Source organism: Scyliorhinus torazame, chromosome 1 (assembly GCF_047496885.1).
Source record: "Scyliorhinus torazame isolate Kashiwa2021f chromosome 1, sScyTor2.1, whole genome shotgun sequence".
NCBI classification, from domain to species: domain Eukaryota; kingdom Metazoa; phylum Chordata; class Chondrichthyes; order Carcharhiniformes; family Scyliorhinidae; genus Scyliorhinus; species Scyliorhinus torazame.
This window is the reverse complement of record NC_092707.1, coordinates 226,211,001-226,229,666: the sequence shown is the minus strand read 5'-3', so window position 1 is coordinate 226,229,666 and position 18,666 is coordinate 226,211,001. Positions and strand designations below refer to the sequence as shown.

At 45.3% G+C, this 18,666-nt stretch overlaps 2 protein-coding genes and 3 non-coding genes across 11 annotated transcripts in view; 4 read left to right on the top strand and 1 right to left on the bottom strand.

Moving 5' to 3' along the window:
* LOC140419219 (cobalamin binding intrinsic factor-like) overlaps window positions 1–966 on the bottom strand; it is an 81,223-nt gene extending 80,257 nt beyond the window's left edge. Inside the window, exon 1 of one of the 2 annotated variants that reach the window (XM_072503015.1) lies at window positions 363–966. The gene's annotated coding sequence lies outside the window, so the exon portion shown is untranslated. The remainder of the gene's footprint in view (window positions 1–362) is intronic. The other variant, XM_072503021.1, reaches the window with a different exon arrangement.
* A 102-nt stretch (window positions 967–1,068) lies between these two features.
* On the top strand, window positions 1,069–18,007 carry LOC140419194 (uncharacterized). Of its 6 annotated transcripts, none has more exons than XR_011945616.1 (7): window positions 1,069–1,181; window positions 2,590–2,791; window positions 13,096–13,153; window positions 13,738–13,849; window positions 16,371–16,436; window positions 16,804–16,861; window positions 17,858–18,007. XR_011945616.1 is itself a non-coding variant. In XM_072502976.1 (7 exons), exon 3 carries the CDS (start codon window positions 9,841–9,843, stop codon window positions 10,864–10,866), a length of 1,026 nt encoding a protein of 341 aa, XP_072359077.1. In that variant the 5' UTR covers window positions 1,069–1,181; window positions 2,590–2,791; window positions 9,181–9,840; the 3' UTR covers window positions 10,867–13,153; window positions 13,738–13,849; window positions 16,371–16,436; window positions 16,804–16,861; window positions 17,858–18,007. The 6 variants fall into 6 exon arrangements, 4 of the variants coding, with proteins under 4 accessions (XP_072359077.1, XP_072359095.1, XP_072359094.1 ...); XM_072502976.1 differs by having other exon boundaries at window positions 9,181–13,153; XM_072502994.1 differs by having other exon boundaries at window positions 9,181–13,153; window positions 16,270–16,436.
* LOC140430723 (small nucleolar RNA SNORD50) lies at window positions 13,421–13,487 on the top strand. The gene has a single exon (XR_011949514.1). It is a non-coding gene; the product is annotated as a small nucleolar RNA SNORD50 (small nucleolar RNA).
* On the top strand, window positions 16,100–16,166 carry LOC140430719 (small nucleolar RNA SNORD50). The gene has a single exon (XR_011949513.1). It is a non-coding gene; the product is annotated as a small nucleolar RNA SNORD50 (small nucleolar RNA).
* LOC140430746 (small nucleolar RNA SNORD50) lies at window positions 16,928–16,994 on the top strand. The gene has a single exon (XR_011949530.1). It is a non-coding gene; the product is annotated as a small nucleolar RNA SNORD50 (small nucleolar RNA).
* Window positions 18,008–18,666: the final 659 nt, after the last annotated feature.

Sequence of the window (18,666 nt, the reverse complement as noted above, 5' to 3'; positions counted from 1 at the left end):
CCTGGTAAGTTCCCCCCCCCACCAATCCAAAGCAGTATACTTGTTACTAAGGGGAACAACCACAGGGGATCCCTGTACTGACTGCTTCCTCCCAGCTCCTCTCACCGTCACCCATCTATCTTCATTCTTCGGAGTAACTACGTCCTTGAAGCTTCTATCTATGACCACCTCTGCCTCCCGAATGATCCGAAGTTCATCCAGCTCCAGTTCCCTAATGCGGTCTTTGAGGAGCTGGAGATGGGTGCACTTCCCACATGTGAAATCAGCAGGGACATTCTGCAGGAGGAACATTGCACTGCCTTCCCTGCCATCCCCTCTAAATAAATTGTGGAAAAAACACGAAAAAGAAAGAAAGAGCTTACCTGATATTCACTCAACCCCTTAGATTAGAGGTGGCTCTTCCGCGCTTTTAAATCTCCGGCTCCTCTCCCGCTTTTAAATCTCTGGCTCCTCTCCCGCGCTTTTAAATCTCCTGCTCCTCGCCCACACTTTTAAATCTCTGGCTCCTCTCTCGCGCTTTTAACTCTCTGGCTCCTCTCCTCTTGTCTCAAAACACAAAAGGAATTTTTCACCCACCACATCTCTTTCAAATCCTGAAACTTCTCCTCTCATTTGCCAGTACTTCCCTGCATATAACATATATTTTGCATCCTTATTTGCAATGGTATTATTGACATACATTAAGAAATCATCTTTTTACTGCTTTATTCCTGAGCTAAGTTTCTTCTTTGTCGACGAGGGAGTGGGTCTGGATAGGGTGCTCTTCCAGAGGTCAGTGCAGACCTGATGGACCAAATGATCTCGTTCTGCACAGTAGGAATTCTATGGTTCCATGATATTTATATATTTACTCTCGCAAGTGGATTATGTCAAAGAGTTAAAATAATTAGCACAGAAATGAAACATTTCTCCAAGTGGTTAAGATCTGAGGCTCCTGAATTAGATTGACCCGCCCTCCTACGCCTGTCTCCCGGGGGGGGGGGGGGGGGTAGAGCGTATGCGCATGCACGGCTGCCGTGGAATCCGCCCCGTCTCCAATGATTGGTGCCTTCTTGTGTGCGCGTGCCGCTCACATCAAACCGGGCTCCGCGGAGTCGGCCTATATAAGTGAGCGGCCATTTTCCTCGGTCTCTTTGTCCTCGGGCTGGCGGTGGAGGAGGCTGGTGCTCTAGTGGAAGGAGGTAACTGCTCTTTTCATGTTGCTTTCTTCCCTTTCGTGTAGTCTTCTGGCACTAGATTTACGTTTGTTTGTTGGGTGTGTTATCGCTGGATGGTCATTGTAATATTGCAACAAGTATTTCAAAAAACTAAAATGGACGCGATGGGCGCCACGTGGAGATACACGGGGCCTTCACAGGCTTCGCACCTTTGGTTGGGGGTTGGAGTGCGGAACTGGGCCAGAGGCAAGGTCTGTGTCGGGGGGTGCGGTCTGTGTCGGGGGGTGCGGTCTGTGTCGGGGGGTGCGGTCTGTGCCGAGGGATTTACTTATTGTTGCGTTAGTAAATACGGCTGAAAATATTGAACAAGGAAGGCCCTCATCCTTTTTCTCTGCAGACCATTGTAACATACCGATTATTATTTGGCGGTCTAATGCGAAAGTTTATGGTTCTGACTCGTAAAACTTGTGTTGGGCAGATGTGTGCTAACCCAAATATGAAACCAAGCCTCAATGTGGGCTAGGCCGAAAATATCAGCAGGTCTATCAGCAGACGATGAGTTTCAATGTAGGCATGTGGAAGATATTAGACTTTTGCCCCCCCCCCCCCCTTGATGCTTTAGTTTGATCTTGTATTGTGTTTTTCACCATCTAATTGTTGGAATTTTCCTTTCCCTGTCAGCTGTGGCTGTGGGCACTGGGTTGTGGCGTCTCTTGAGCATTGTGGCTTAGACTGACAACTGTGCAAATACTTCTGTTCCCATGTAACTAGTGTTGGGAAATTTGTACTGGATATTGTATGAGCTAGGTATGGAATTCAGAATCATAGGTTTTAGTGAAATGATAAAGCAGATTTAGGTGAGTAGTGAAATGGGTATGTAACCTATGTGACCTAATGTAACCTAGAGTAACCTCGTGTGACCTAACGTAATCAAACATAGAATAGATGACCTAATGTAATCAAGTATAGTTTATATGATCAAAGCAGAAGACCCAGAAAAGTAGTATAGCAGTCAGTAATTAACGAATGCAAACAATAGTCACTTGGGGGAACAATGAATACTGCTCAGTGGTTCGATTTAATAGTTGACCATAATAAAAAAGAGAGAATAAAGTGAGCAGGTGTTTCCACACATTCGGCCTAAGTCAGCTAAACCACGATTATTGCACAAACAGAGAAGTTTAGATAAGGGCAAGAGTTATAACCACCATGGTTTAAGAAACAAAGAGAGGAAACAGGAAGCGACCAATCTTGAATAAGACAGATAAAGAGTCAACTAAAAACAATGGTGGCCAAAGCAAGGTCGGGCTGTAAAGTAAGATAAGAAAGATAAGAATCTTGAGATATGGAGCTGAAATGTACATAAAAAGACTGTAAGCCTGAGGGCTCGTCGGATTGTTCCGGACATCCTGACTTTATTCTCTTGTGCTAGGTAAATAAAGTCTACTGCTGGGAAGATTGCTGCTCAGACTCTCTGTTTTAATCGGTGTGAACGAATTGTCGTCCTGGGGAACCACGACAAAATTGGCGCTGCGAGCAGGGTTGGTGAGAGATCGCCCAGAAAAAACATCTGGAAGGAGTGGCGGAGGTCCGACCGGGGCTGGACATCCCAAAGCCAGCATTCTGACAGCAAGGTGAGCAGATTTGTATTGCATGTAAATCCTTGTTGTCAAAAGCACAGGAGTGGAATCTAACCCAGAGAAGGGGATTAGCAGCTAGAATAGAGGAAGTAAAAGACCAATTTGAACAAACTGATCTGAGGTAGCGGCGTGGAGGACAGAAATAAGAGGGAGAATCGGAACACAGGTAGGGTAATAACTAACAACTTGGAAAGATTACACTGACAAAACCGCCTAGTGGTGAGATTGGTACAACCGGTTGAGAAGAAAAAGTCAGGGGATTAAAAAGGATAATAACAAAAACGGAAGCAACACTGGATTGGAAAAAGATTACACATATAACTAACTTAGAGGAGATAAAGAATGAGTGGCCGTATGTAAACTGGGAAGGAATAGCCGATAGGAATTGGATAGACGAAATAAAATTGGAAACTCTAGAGAAATTAATAAAGGAATCCGACCGATACAGGGTTTCTGTACACATAGACGAGCAAGTGAAAACCTACTACCCTATAGCCCGGGAGAGGAAGATAGTGCCGGGACAGGGGACTACGGGGAAGTGGATATCGGGACCCCGGTTAGAGTTACAGATATTGGCAAGGGAAACCCAAAAGAAAGGTAAACAGGGGACTGAGCACGGAAAAATAATACAGCGAGTAATAATCACTGTGATACCTAACTCTGACAGATTAAGTGATAAAAATTGTGACAGTAGTCCGAAAAGACGAGTAATGGCACACAAAGTTAAAACACCAGTGGAGATACTAGGGGATAAGTTCCCAGCCCTCAGGGGAGATATAGAACACGTCTCTAAAAAATGGGCCAAAAGAACAAGTAAGACCAATACACAGTGGCCGGAGGAAGGCACATGGGACATAGAGAGGTGTGGGGACCAGAAGGGAATGATAAAGAACTATAAAATTAAGGATAGGTTGAGCAAAAGAAGGGAGAAGCGAGAAAAGGAGTTAGAGATACTAGCACTATTCGAACGAGAGGGGAAAGAGAGAAGAAGGGTATGGAGGGGAGGTAGGAGGCGGATGCCAGTGCAACTTCAGGAAAAAGCAGAATTGGAAGATCCAAACGTAGCCCCGCCCCCATACTTAGGGGAACAGAGCTCCACGGGACTGTACCCAGTTATATCAGGCACAATGAATTTTGAGGGAGAATATAACATAGAACAGATGACGAAGGAGGAATGGGCACAAAGAGAGAGAGAAAAGAAACAAGGTATAGAAGAAGCGGCTAGGAAAACAGAAGAGGATTTGGATGGGCTGAGCCAAAGGAGAAAGGAGTTGGAGGAAGAAGTAAATGTGGTAGAACTTTTGAAATGGGCAAAGAAGGTAATGAAAGTGGATAAGGAACGAGAAGGGAAAGGAAAGAATGTTAGAAAAGAATATGAGTGGAGAACAGAAGATGATCCCTCCGAGTGTGGAAGTGAGACATCACAGGGAAAAATAGAAGGAAAGAGAGTCGGGGTGAACAGAGAGGAAAAGGAAAGAGAAAGGAGCAAAGAGGAAATATGCTGGGAAGTGCACAAAGGGGCAGACAGACGAAGATTGGGGAAAACATGGATGTGGAAGCACCCAGAGAAAAATAGAATGAGGCGTGCTGGCATCCCGACCGCAGCTTATGACCCAGAGGTAGATGGGACACTCATGGACCCGTATCGCCACGACATCTGGCAGGCACTGTGGGATATATACCCCAACCGAATGGATGTAAAAACCCTAAGGGGAGAGCCATTGGGTGAGGAGGAGAATGCAGCTGTGTATGTGGAAAAGCAATTAAAAAGATGGAGAAGGGACACGGAAAGGGACATTCTAATAGACCCGCTGACCAACTCCATGTTCCGGGCTGCAATCCTAGAGGGCTTGCCAGTCTCAGCTAAGACAAGACTGGAGGAAGTAGTGGGCTTGGACTCAAAAAGCTACCGAGAGTTTGTGGATTATGTTGCCCATGCAGTAGAAAGACATCGCAAAGATGAAAAGAATGCAGACAAACAGCTGAAGGAGATACAACGTAAACTCCTTCAGGCACAATTGGAGGAGATCAAAAGCAAGGATAAGATAAAGGCAAAAGAGGAGCAAAAGTCAGAGGAAATACCTGCACCAATATTAGGGGGGAGCGGAGATGGAGGCCGGCCCATCATAACCTATAACATTTCTGCCTTCCCACTGTCCATGAACCCAGAAGCCTATGGCCTAAATTATCAAAACCCATACGCCCTGCAAAGTCAGACTGACTGGAATAGAAATGGGAAAGGACAGGGAGGTGGTAGGCCACCCTATCAGAATCAGAGAGGACAGGGACAGGTTAATCATCAGACTCCGAGACAGGGACCATTGCCTGGCCCTTCAGGTGTGTGTTGGGGGTGCGGGGAGGCAGGGCACATAAAAAGGAATTGCCCGCGGAATTCCCACAGGCAGGGAGAAAACCAGCAGCAGACAGGCCAGCAACTGATCCAAGTATCGCCGAACAGCATCCCGATGTTTCAAGGGCCGGTAAACCATCAGAGTTCCCCATAGGGAGGCCCAGAGAACCCCAAAATGGTAGGACAGTACGTACAAATAACAGAAACCGCAGAGCAGGAACCTATAGTTAACGTTAGAGTAGGAGGGATCGAGGTCCCCATGATGATAGACACCGGCGCCACATGTACGTGCATACAAACGAAATATGCGGATCACTTACCATTGTCAAACCAGTTTGTAAAAACTGTGGGGTTCTCGGGGAAAGTAACATTAGCTCGAATGACGACGCCGGTGCCTGTTACCATTGGAAATAAGACTACCCATGTACCTATTTTAGTATGTGATAAAACTCCTTTAAATCTATTGGGAAGGGATGCAATCCTAGGTCTAGGACTGAAATTAGAATGCACTGAACAAGGAATTGATTTGATGGGAATGTATCCACTTGAAATACCAGGAAAAGAAAGGGTTAATGTATATTGGTTGGGAGATATAGAGGAACAAGTTAAAAAACAGATATGGGAAGTTTGGGGAAAACTTATAGACGCCTGGATACCACAAGCCAAATGGCCAAGAACAGAATTACACAGTACAATGATATTTGATGAAAAACAGGAACCTGAGGTACAGGAGAAATGGGAAAGGGAGGCGGGACGAGAACAGGAAATAAAGTCAGGAAGTATTTTAATCGGACTAGAGGGAGCGGCCCTCACAATCGTTAGGAATGAATGGGTTGACAAATGGTTCTCTGTATCTGGAGCGGAGCCACATGTCACATTGAAAGTGAATCCGGGATATAGATCAAAAGACCTAGGACCAATGGTGTTGAGAGCACAAGACTTAGAATTTGTCCAGACAGACAATGTAGATATTTGGACGTCCAGCGATGGACAAATGATGAAAATAATTTTGGATGTTAAGATGCTTGGGAAACCAAAGCAAATAACAATAGGAGTGCAAATTGAGGAACAGGAACTGGAGTGGAGAGAGAGTTTAGAGCAGGATTTGAACTCCCTCCCGCAGGAGTTGTGGTCCAGACAGGACACGGATGTAGGGAGGGTCAAAACCGCTAATCCAGTTGAAGTCAGATTAAAGACAGGACGCCAGGGGCCTTATAGGCCGCAATACCCAATCAAGACAGAAGCAATTGAAGGAATTAGAGAAACGATTAAGGGATTGATAGAAGCAGGGGTATTAAAAGAAACCCGGAGCAGGTGTAATACACCGCTGCTACCGGTAAAGAAGGCGGACGGAGAAAAATGGAGATTGGTGCATGACCTCAGAGCAATTAATGAGGTAGTGGAAGATATGCCAGTAGAGGTTCCAAACCCTTACACCTTGTTGACAAATATACCACCTGAAAGTAGATGGTTTACTGTGATAGACCTATGTTCGGCATTTTTTAGTGTGCCGTTAGCTCAAGAAAGTCAGTATCTCTTTGCATTTACGTTCGAGGGGAAACAATACACATACAATAGGATGCCCCAAGGATTTAAACACTCCCCACATGTATTCAATCAGGTGTTGAGAGCAGATTTAAAAGGAGTGCAGTTGGAAGGAACACTGATACAATATGTGGATGATTTATTATTATGCACAGAAACACAAGAACAATGCAGGAAGGATAGTTTAAAACTATTGGAAAGACTAGCAGAAGGGGGCCATAAAGTATCCAGGAAAAAGCTGCAGCTGTGCCAGAAAAAAGTAGAGTACTTGGGAAGAGAAATATCAGCAGGGCAGAAAGGGATAGCTTCTCAGCAGATAGAAGCTGTACTAAAAGTTCCGAAACCACAGACGGTGGGACAAATGATGACATTTTTGGGAATGACAGGATTCAGTTCAGAATGGGTGGAAAGCTATGCGGAAAAAACGCAGGCACTACGAAAGGTAATGAAGGAGGCAGGGTGCGAAGAATTAAGAACCAAACTAAGATGGGATAAAGATGCTTCAGACGCATTTGAGAATATAAAGAAAGAGATGGCACAGGCACCAGCATTGGCTTTACCGACCTATGACAAACCCTTTGACTTATTTGTGAGTAACAGAGAAGCCGGATTTGCTACAGCAGTGTTAACGCAGGAAAATTGCAAGGGTAGACGAAGGCAGGCTGTAGCATATTACAGTACGAAGCTAGACGACGTAGCAATGGGATATCCTCCGTGCTATCAAGGCCTGGCAGCAGCTTGGTGGGCGTACGAAAAGGCAGCTACAGTCACAATGGGATATCCGATAAACATACATGTGTACCATAAGGTAGCTGAATTGATTGAAAAAGGGAAGTTTGTTCTGACGCCGGCTAGAATTCATCATTTTCAAATGCTGACCACATTCCCGGACATTACGATAGTGAAGTGTAATAGGGCCAACCCAGCTGACTATATGCCATTACCACATGAGGGAGAGGAGCATGAGTGTGTAAAAGAGACAAGAGTGTTTATGAAACTGAGGAAAGACTTGAAGGCAGATAGATTAAGCACAGAAGAGAAGAGGACGTTGTACGTTGATGGTTCGTGTCATAGGGATCATAGGGGAAATCATGCTGGCTATGCAGTAGTTGAACAGAGAGGGGAATCATTTGAGGTAATAGAGGCAAAAGAATGTGAGCAGCCATGCTCAGCCCAGTTAGCGGAGCTTGAAGCACTGACCAGAGCATGTGAGTTAGCAAACGGGGAAGCGGTGGAAATTTATACTGATTCGGCCTTTGCCCACGGGGTCTGTCACCTGTTTGGGGCAATATGGAAGCAAAGGGGATTTATGAAAAGTGGAGGAGGACCAATACACCACGAAGGTCAAATCAGGGCTTTAATAAGGGCCATGATGGGTCCAAGGGAATTAGCCATAATTAAGTGTCAGGCGCATAAAAAGGGAACGGATAGCATCACACAGGGAAACACCAAAGCCGACAAGGCAGCTAAAGAAGCGTCAGGATGCATTGAGGCTACGATAGCCCCAGTAGAAATAGCAAGGCCACACCCAGGGCCAGGTGTGGGGAATATCGAGCCTCAAATCACATTAGACGATGTGGCACAGTTACAGGAGGAAGCCCCTGTAGCTGAAAAGACAATGTGGAAAGATAGAGGAGCAATACAGGGACAACATGACAAAATATGGAGAAATGGGGAGGGATTGGTCATAGCACCCACATCATTACTAACCATACTAATCAGCGAAGCACATGGAGTGGACCACTGTGCCAGAGGAGAGGTGGCTAGAAAGATCAAGAAAGAAGGATTCTGGTCACCATACCTGCAAAACTCAATTGACTACATACTAAGTCAGTGTGAGGTGTGTGCTCAGAATAATATCAGGAAGGGCATTACTGCCCCAATAGGGCATATACCCATTCCCGAAGGACCATTTAAACATCTATGCATGGACTATGTGGATATGGGAAAGGTGGTGAGGGGGAAAAGATACATGCTAGTGATTATTGATAGATTCAGCAGATGGATAGAAGCAACACCATCCAAAGATCAAGGATCTGGAACGGTGATTAACTTCCTGTCAAAAGAAATTATCCCAAGATTTGGCATACCCATGCAATTAAGTTCAGATAATGGATCTGCTTTTATAGGAAGGGCACTGAGAGAGACGCTCTCAGCGCTCCGAATAAAGCAGAAGTTTGGATGTGTGTATCATCCTCAATCCCAAGGAATGGTGGAGAGAGCAAACTGGACCCTTAAGGCTAAAATAAGCAAAATTTGCAGCGAGACAGGAAAAAACTGGATGGATGCTCTGCCATTGGCTCTAATGCAATACAGGAGTCAGGAAAACAGAATCACACATTTGAGCCCACATGAAATGATGACAGGAAGAGTAATGCCGGTGCCAAAGATCAGGGGAGCAGGGGGCCCCGCGCTGGAATGTTTAGATCAGGACGCAAGGGAGTATGTACGACAATTAACTATTATACATAGAACTATATTTGAACAGGAAAAGGCCAAGGAGGAGGAGAGCCCTGCAACGGAACACCAGATCAAACTTGGAGATCAAGTATACATCAGGAAGTTCCGGAGACGTTGGAACGAACCGAGACGAGAAGGACCGTTTGAAGTCACCAAAGTGTCTCCCACGGCGTTGCAAGTAGAAGGCAGTACACTGTGGTATCACTTGAACCATTGTACCAGAACGATAACAGGGGTAGGGGAGAGAAGGGAGATTGAAGACAGTGGCAGTGCGGATAGAAGTAACAGCGAGGAAGAGATAGAACTACACGGGGAGAATCGTGGGAAGGAGGAACAGAGCCAAAGTAGAACAGAAAGAGTAGAGGATGATGAAAGTAGTTCTGTGCATGAGCTGGCTGATGATACAAATGCCCAGCCTGGGCCTGTTAGTCAAGGTGCTGGGGGAGGTGAGAACAGGGAGGGGGCCTCGTTCCCCACCTGGGACTTGGAAACTATTTCCTTTTGAGGACTTCATTGACCCGTAACAAAGGAAAGTGGGATGCAGAGGACATAAGGGTGCAGAATCAGGAAGGTGGAGTATTAAGACAAGCAAGACGTAAACGGTCAGTGAGCACAGATACTATGTGGGAGAAAGCACAGAAAAACATCTGGTGGAAATGGGCTGAGTATACTGGTACGAAAAACAGTGATGGGAAAGACTGTGATATGTGCGGCAGAAAGACCACGCACCCAAGTAACTGATATACCGTGGGGATCAGGAGACTGTTGGACCATGCTGCTAAAATGGAAAAAGGAAAATTGCCGTACATATAACACATACACACAGACATATACGCATAAGAATCAGACTTACACGTATGAGACGATGAACTGTTCAGGATCCGCATGTGATAACCTTTGTAAGGGGAAAATGCCGAGGTGTCAATTCCTATGTATCCTGCGTGCTGGGGCAAAAAAGCGCACCTACCATGTGGCCCACGATTGTCCAATATGGCCAAAGACGGCAATGGACGCGGCCCCAGAGGAATGGAGGGTGGAGCCCAACTTACAAATCCAAGATTGCTATTGGAGGGAAGGCAGCACGGGAAGTAGTTTGGGAAACCACACAGGACAGTGTGAAAGGATTTGGGATATATCCGACATCCGTAGTCTGCTCAACCCTGCTATTCCCGCCCGGACAGGGGGAATGCCACCCGCTCCTTATCTATTAGAAAATCAAGTAAATCAACTGGCCGATCTCTGGTGGCTTTGTGGCCCGGAAAAAGGGCTGCTGGCTCGATTACCACTGGATTGGAAGGGACTATGTGCCCGAGTTATGCTGGCCCAGAGCACTGTGATACTGCCGGTGGAAAACGGCATTAAATCACAAAGAATTAAGAGGGCATATACCCTTGACCCTAACATACAAATGGACGCGATTGGACAGCCCCGAGGCATCCCGAATGAGTTCAAAGCTAGGAGTGAAATAGCCGCGGGGTTTGAATCCATCCTTTTTTGGATCACACCCAACAAGAATACTGAGTGGATCAATTACATCTATTATAATCAGCAGAGGTTTATTAATTATTCAAATGCTGCCCTGGCGGCCTTGGGAGAGCAGTTGGATGCGACCAGCAAAATGGCGTGGCAAAATCGACAGGCATTAGATTGGCTCCTGGCAGAAAAAGGAGGTGTGTGTTATGTTTGGGGATCAGTGTTGCACATTTATCCCTAATAACACTAGTCCAGAGGGGTCATTTACACAAGCCATGAATAAGTTAAAGAATCTTGCGAAAGAAATGAAAGAAAATGCTGGGTTTGGACAGGGGGTATGGAGTTGGCTGGATAGAATGTTCGGAAGATGGGGGGCATGGTTTGCCAAGGCTGGAGCTGTAGCAATCACATCAATAATCATTCTGGGATTAATATTTTGTTGCTTTCTACCCGTCCTGAGATCCTTCCTTACCAGGGTGGCAGCACGGCAGATGGTGACTCGGGTGATACGCAATTCTCGCTCAAAAGGAAAAACAGAGGAATGGGGAAACTTCGAGCCGCCCCCGCTGAGTGAATTTACCATGACCTTGGTCGAAGTTGAAACTCGTCACTGTAAACTAACTACGATAGTGGAAGATCGTCTGGTGACAACGATAAGCACCTTGCTGAAATCCGCGGGGGACCAAGAGAACTTAGTCTGTACACAGGAATCAGTCTTTTTCCCTTCCCTCGACAAGGGTGGGAAGGTTTTTGGCTGATGACTGTCAGGAGCAGGCAATCTGGGGGAGCAACCCAAGAATCAGAACCTGGATAGACACATTATGCTAAAGTTAGAATAGGGGCATTGATCCCTGACCAAAGTATTCGGCTCCTCCACATCGCCTGCAAAGAGTGATTAAAATAAAAATGCAAATGGGATCAAGCGAGGGGATTATTTGAGCTTGGTAATCGAGATGAGGCTAGGAAATAGCCTCAAAGGGGGGACATGTTGGGAAATTTGTACTGGATATTGTATGAGCTAGGTATGGAATTCAGAATCATAGGTTTTAGTGAAATGATAAAGCAGATTTAGGTGAGTAGTGAAATGGGTATGTAACCTATGTGACCTAATGTAACCTAGAGTAACCTAGTGTGACCTAACGTAATCAAACATAGAATAGATGACCTAATGTAATCAAGTATAGTTTATATGATCAAAGCAGAAGACCCAGAAAAGTAGTATAGCAGTCAGTAATTAACGAATGCAGACAATAGTCACTTGGGGGAACAATGAATACTGCTCAGTGGTTCGATTTAATAGTTGACCATAATAAAAAAGAGAGAATAAAGTGAGCAGGTGTTTCCACACATTCGGCCTAAGTCAGCTAAACCACGATTATTGCACAAACAGAAGTTTAGATAAGGGCAAGAGTTATAACCACCATGGTTTAAGAAACAAAGAGAGGAAACAGGAAGCGACCAATCTTGAATAAGACAGATAAAGAGTCAACTAAAAACAATGGTGGCCAAAGCAAGGTCGGGCTGTAAAGTAAGATAAGAAAGATAAGAATCTTGAGATATGGAGCTGAAATGTACATAAAAAGACTGTAAGCCTGAGGGCTTGTCGGATTGTTCCGGACATCCCGACTTTATTCTCTTGTGCTAGGTGAATAAAGTCTACTGCTGGGAAGATTGCTGCTCAGACTCTCTGTTTTAATCGGTGTGAACGAATTGTCGTCCTGGGGAACCACGACACTAGTAATTTGTTGGCACATGCTCCAGCCATCTGTACAGGATCAGTGTAAATAAAATGTTGTCCAGTTAAACTGTTTTTGATGATGATCATCTAGGATGCATGTAAAGCTCCTGCTCCAGCATATGATTTTGTAATTCTTTGTGCCTGTTTGTCTGCATCTTTTAAACTGTTGCTGCTCCTGTATTTGGACAGTAAGAACACCAGGTTAAAGTCCAACAGGTTTGTTTCAAACACTAGTTTTCAGAGCACTGCTCCTTCCTCAGGTGAATCCTGTATTTGGACACAGTCCTATCTCAACCAACTTGTGAAAACCTTGGGTGCAGTGGATGATACTGGGATCTGGGTTCAATTCATAGAATCAGAGTATCCACAGTGCAGAAGGAGACCTTTCAGCTCTTGGAAAGAGCACCCTACTTAAGCCCATGCTGCCGCCCTATTCCTGTCGCCGAGTAACCCATCTAACCGTTTGGACACTTTATGGCCAATTTCGTGTAGCCAATACACCTAATTCCAGCCTTGGGTGACTATGGAGTTTGCAAGCTCTCCCTGTGTCTGTGGGTTTCCTCATAGTCCAAAGATGTGTGGATTGATCATGCTTTACAAAAAGTGCCAGGGATGTTAAATTGTCCCATCGTGTCCAAAGTTTAGGTGGCGGTTTGCAGGGTGGTGTGCACTTCAGTGGGTTGGTGCAGACTCAGTGCTGATTCTATTGTGATTTTCATCCCTTTGGTGAAGGTGCCCCCTGCGTGGATTTCCTCTGGGCGCTCTGGTTTCCCAAAGATGTGTTTGTTAGGTGAGTTCTCCCTCAGTGTACCCGAACACGCACTGGAGTGTGTCGACTAATTTCTTAAACTGATGTAATTCTGGTTAGTCCAGAGTTCTTTGTGCACTCGGCCACAGTGCCTCTAGTGTCCTTGGCCTGTCTTACATTCCTTTGACGCTTGTGTACAATGTTTTTAATGAAATGCAAATTAGATGTACCTTGGTGGGAAATGGTTTTGTGGTACAGCTAGAATTTTGTGCATGCTTGTTTAGTTTGTTTTCCCTTGTCTCTTGGTCTTATCAATGATGAAAAATATCCCGAACCTGAAGTTCTGATGATAAAATACGGATCTGACTACTGAGATTTGACCAACTGGCTTAGTAAAATACGGTAATGCGTCTGTAGAGAAACTAACATTGCAGGAGAAAATGGATGGTTGTTCTGAAATGTTAGTTCTATTTCTCACGACAGGTGTTGCCAGATCCTGCTGATGTAGGCATGTGGAAGATATTAGACTTTTTGCCCCCCCCCCCCCCCCCCCCCCCGTGGCTTTAGTTTGATCTTGTATTGTGTTTTTCACCATCTAATTGTTGGAATTTTCCTTTCCCTGTCAGCTGTGGCTATGATGGGGCACTGGGTTGTGGTGTCTCTTGAGCATTATGGATAAGACTGACAACTGTGCAAATACCATGGGAGTGTGCCAATGCTACAGATGCTGTCTTTCAGGTAAGCTGTTAAATGGAGGCCACAATGCCTTGTTTACCATTTCTTTTTCTTGACATTTTTTATTTAAAACAAATTTGTTACATTTCCAGAGAAAACCGGCCCAATGCAAAGAGCCTTAACATAGTGAAAACAAACAGTGGGAAAGAATAAACATGTCAATAAAGCACTTTCCCTGTCAGCTCTGTTTGCCCTGACCCACGTGTTCAACTAAACTAACGTGGCTCTCCCCCCCCTCAGGTGCTGCTGCTGTCAGTTTCCTGCGCTCTTCCCTGAGAGTCTGCAAGTGACCTTCTACCCTGGGGATCCCTTGACAATCCCCTTGCCCATTTAAGTCTTCTCTGCTCTCCTTCTCAGCTGCCCTCTCCCAGCCCCCCTCCACCTACAGTTCCTGGGGCCCCCTGACCTATGCTGGTGCCTGTCTGTCTACCACCCGAGCGCTCAAGCCCTCCCCCACACGCCATTAACCTGATTGTATCTCACCGTGCCCTTTCAAGTCCCCTAACCAGCCCATCCCCCTCTCCGAGGCCCTGATCTCCTGCCAAAAGATACCAAGTGCAGGGCCCCTCTCTCTACCCCACCCCGATGCTATCCCCCAAGAACACCCTACACAATGCACCCTCCAGCCCCTGCTCTCTGTCGCGGCAGAAAACAATCTTGGATAGAACATTACAGGACAGGAAAATTTAACGAACCGCTGCCACACAAGCTCAGAGCCCAGAGTCCTTTAGTTCAAGTCCAGCTTTTAATAGATGTCCACACCTAGTCAGCAAATTAGGTTAACAGATCGCTGTCACTGTACAGCACTGAGAAAGCTAAGTGCCCGTGAGTTCAAGTCCAGCTTTTCTTTAATAAAAGTCCAAACCTGTTCTGGTGTCTCAAAGTAGTAGTGGAGTTCCTCAAACGTAACCCAAAGCTTTTGAGGATACAGCATTCCAAACCTCACCACCTTTTTGTAGAGGGCTGCCTTTACCCTGATGAATCCTGCATGCTTCTTGGCCAGCTCCGTTCCCAAGTCCTGGTAGATGAGCACCTCAATTCTCCCGTCTGCTGCTCCTCTCTGCCTTGGCCCATCGCACCACACGTTCCCTGTCAGCAAGCCGGTGAAAGCGGACCACCAAGGCCCTCGGTCGGTTGCCCGTCCTGGGCTTCCTTTCGGGGGCTCTATGTGCCCCATCCAACTCCGGGGTCGGGGGAAGGCTCCGGCCCCATCAGCGCCTCGAGCATACCTTTTTGTTTACTATTTCAAAGTATGTTGGAGTGTTCCTGCTGGTGCTCTTGCCAATACGTGTTGCTGAATTTCATTAATAAAGATTTGGTGACTCATGGATGTTTCTGTGCAAAGTAGCTGTAAAGGTTCTTTACGCAAAGAGTAGTGAGGCCGTGGAATGCCCTACCTGCTACAGTAGTGAACTCGCCAACATTGAGGGCATTTAAAAGTTTATTGGATAAACATATGGATGATAATGGCATAGTGTAGGTTAGATGGCTTTTGTTTCAGTGCAACATTGTGGGCCGAAGGGCCTGTACTGCGCTGTATTGTTCTATGTTCTAAAGGTTACCACAGGATGTCCAGTGGTAGGTGGGTGTAATTGCAAGCTGTCCTGTTATTGGGAGGGGGTGGGGAAGGAGATTTTTATTAGCCTCAGCTAATGCACAATACGACACTTAATTGTGCTGTTAAGTGTTGCGTGGGATATTGATACTTTTGGTTTGGGCAGCATTTGTAACCCATCTAACTGTCTGGGTTTCCTCATAGTCCAAAGATGTGTGGATTGATCATGCTTTACCAAAAAAAGTGCCAGGGATGTTAAATTGTCCCATCGTGTCCAAAGTTTAGGTGGCGGTTTGCAGGGTGGTGTGCACTTCAGTGGGTTGGTGCAGACTCCGTGCTGATTCTATTGTGATTTTCATCCCCTTTGGTGAAGGTGCCCCCTGCGTGGATTTCCTCTGGGCGCTCTGGTTTCCCAAAGACGCGCTTGTTACGTGAATTCTCCCTCAGTGTACCCGAACAGGCACTGGAGTGTGTTGACTAATTTCTTAAACTGATGTAATTCTGGTTAGTCCAGAGTTCTTGGTACACTCCGCCACAGTGCCTCTGGTGTCCTTGGCCTGTCTTACATTCCTTTGACGCTTGTGTACAATGTTTTTAATGAAATGCAAGTTAGATGTACCTTGGTGGGAAATGGTTTTGTGGTACAGCTAGAATTTTGTGCATGCTTGTTTAGCTTGTTTTCCCTTGTCTCTTGGTCTTATCAATGATGAAAAATATCCCGAACCTGAAGTTCTGATGATAAAATACGGATCTGACTACTGAGATTTGACCAACTGGCTTAGTAAAATACGGTAATGCATCTGTAGAGAAACTAACATTGCAGGAGAAAATGGAAGGTTGTTCTGAAATTTTCTATTTCTCACGACAGGTGTTGCCAGATCCTGCTGATGTTTCCAGCACTTATGTCTGACTTAAATGTAATCTGTTGCAAAATGGTCTGAATGTGTTCTGCCCCTCTTGTATCTGAAGGTGCAGTTGGCTCTACATGATGGATTGCCCTCCAGAAGTTTGATCTCGGTTTAGCGATGGCTGCAGGTAAATGGTTTTACTGTTTTTGCTGCACCCAATCTTGTTCTTGGCAAAACTTGCCCCTTTTGACTGTTGGGTGTTTCCAAAGCTGAAGTTCTCATTGACAATGGTACTGTTATGGCATTCGTGCCTTCCAGATGTGTAGGGTGATCTTTGGAAATGTGACAATCTGGTGATGCTGCATAATTTGGCTATGGAGATGCTCAATTGACCAAATCTGATACTGCAGTAGCTGAAAGTAACAATTGAAATGCTTAATTGTAAATCCCCCAACGTTTTAACACTGCTATGACCCATGTGCAGCCACTTGTTGAATGATCAAAGTCACTTGATTTGTATTGTAATCTGTACATGTTTTCATTATTTTCCACAGTGCTGAGGTAACAGATGGAAGAGTTCTATCACAGATCAAGGGATGTATTCTACCATGGGTAAGTGCAACATTTAATACTTCTTGTAGTTGAAGGAAATTATTCTGTTGCTTCCCAAAATGGTCTAATCAGTGATGTCACTATCCCAAATCTGACACCTGATTAAACTTACAACGGATCTGACTGCTGAGATTAGACCTTTTTATTTTGTTTAATGGTTTGTTACTGTCTGGCATTTATAGTCTGCATAAATCCCATCACATTTTTAAACCATTCAATACAACTGAAATGTAGACCATTTCTGAAGGCAGTTAAGTGTTGGCCACTTGCTGTGGGTCTTGAGTCCTGTGGGCCAGACAGCAAAACTGGTAGTTTCATTATCATTACGAGCTGGGTTTTTACTCTGGGTGTATTCCTAGACTTTCAACTACATTCTGAGCTTGTTTTCCTGGAGCATTCATCCAGGTCTCGACATTCCCATTAGGAGACTGAGATGAGTTGCTGCCCTTAATCAAGGAGCATTTTATAGTATGGCATTCAGGGAGGAGCTGTCCACTGGGAGTCGCTACACGATGAGGCAGCAGCACTGACCACTTCTGCCACCATCCAGGGCAAAGTCGCAAGTTTTAGAGTAGCCAGGTTTTTTCCCCTGGCAGATTGGGCAATCCGCCTAACCTGCACATCTTTGGGTTGTGAGGGTGAGACCTACACAGACACTGGGTACTCCAGAGCTGTGAGACAGCAGTGCTAACCACCGTGCTGCCCCATTGAACTTGCTTTCCTTCATGTTGCTAGTCCAAATCTTGGAATGACATTGTGGGTCTACCTACACAAGATGAATTGAAACTGTCCCAATTGAGGGCATTTGGGAATGAGCAGTAAATGTGTGATGTTCACATTCCATGTGGATCTTGAATGGTTTCAAAAGCTGATTTGATGGGGTTTGAGGCTTACTTGGATGCCATATAATGCTAGCAGTGCTGTGCAAGTCCTTGCTGTAAATTGTTAAAGCTGTAACTTCTATATTTTCAAGTTCCCTTGTGTTTTATTTTGCAGGTGTCATCTATGTTCTGAAGGTATCTGATTTTGCAGATGTTCTGAAGACATCCCTGCAAAGATGTGCAGTTACAACTTGCTGCCCTAGTCATGTTCTTGGATGACACCATGTAGCCTGTTTACAAAATTAATAAAAGGGTTAAAAATGAACTGTTTCAATTTTATACCCACCTTTGGTTGGGTTGAGCTTTCGGCTACAGTTAAAATAACGGTTGTATTACATTTTGCTTGTGCAGGCTGGCAGGAAGTGATATGGAATGAAAATTACAATTGTTTATTGTCACAAGTAGGCTTCGAATGAAGTTACTGTGAATGCTCCTAGTCACCACATTCTGGCACCTGTATAGGGAGGCTGGTACAGGAATTGAACTGTGCTGCTGGCCTGCCTTGGTCAGCTTTCAAATCCAGCGATTTTAGCCCTGTGCTAAACCAGTCCCTGGTTTTGGATTTTGGTCCCTTCTGCTTCTAATATTTCAGAGGGATCTGTACTGTTCAGTGATTGGATGACACATTGGGGGATTTGGTTATTGAGATGACAAACATCGTAGAATGTGATTTCGTTGTAGATAAGTGGGAAATGGTCCTCATCACTGCGACCAATTTAGTGAACCTTTGCTGTACTGCCTCATTCTTGAATATGGAAATTGCAGACTAACAGTGCTTCATGTGGTCTCAGAAAAGCTCTGTACCATTGTCATAACCTTATTCTTGCACTCTTATTCCCTTGAAAAAGATCAGCAGGCTACTGCTTTGTGCCTGCTTAAGTTCTTAGTGGGCACCCCAAGTTCATCAATGCAAACATTGACAGG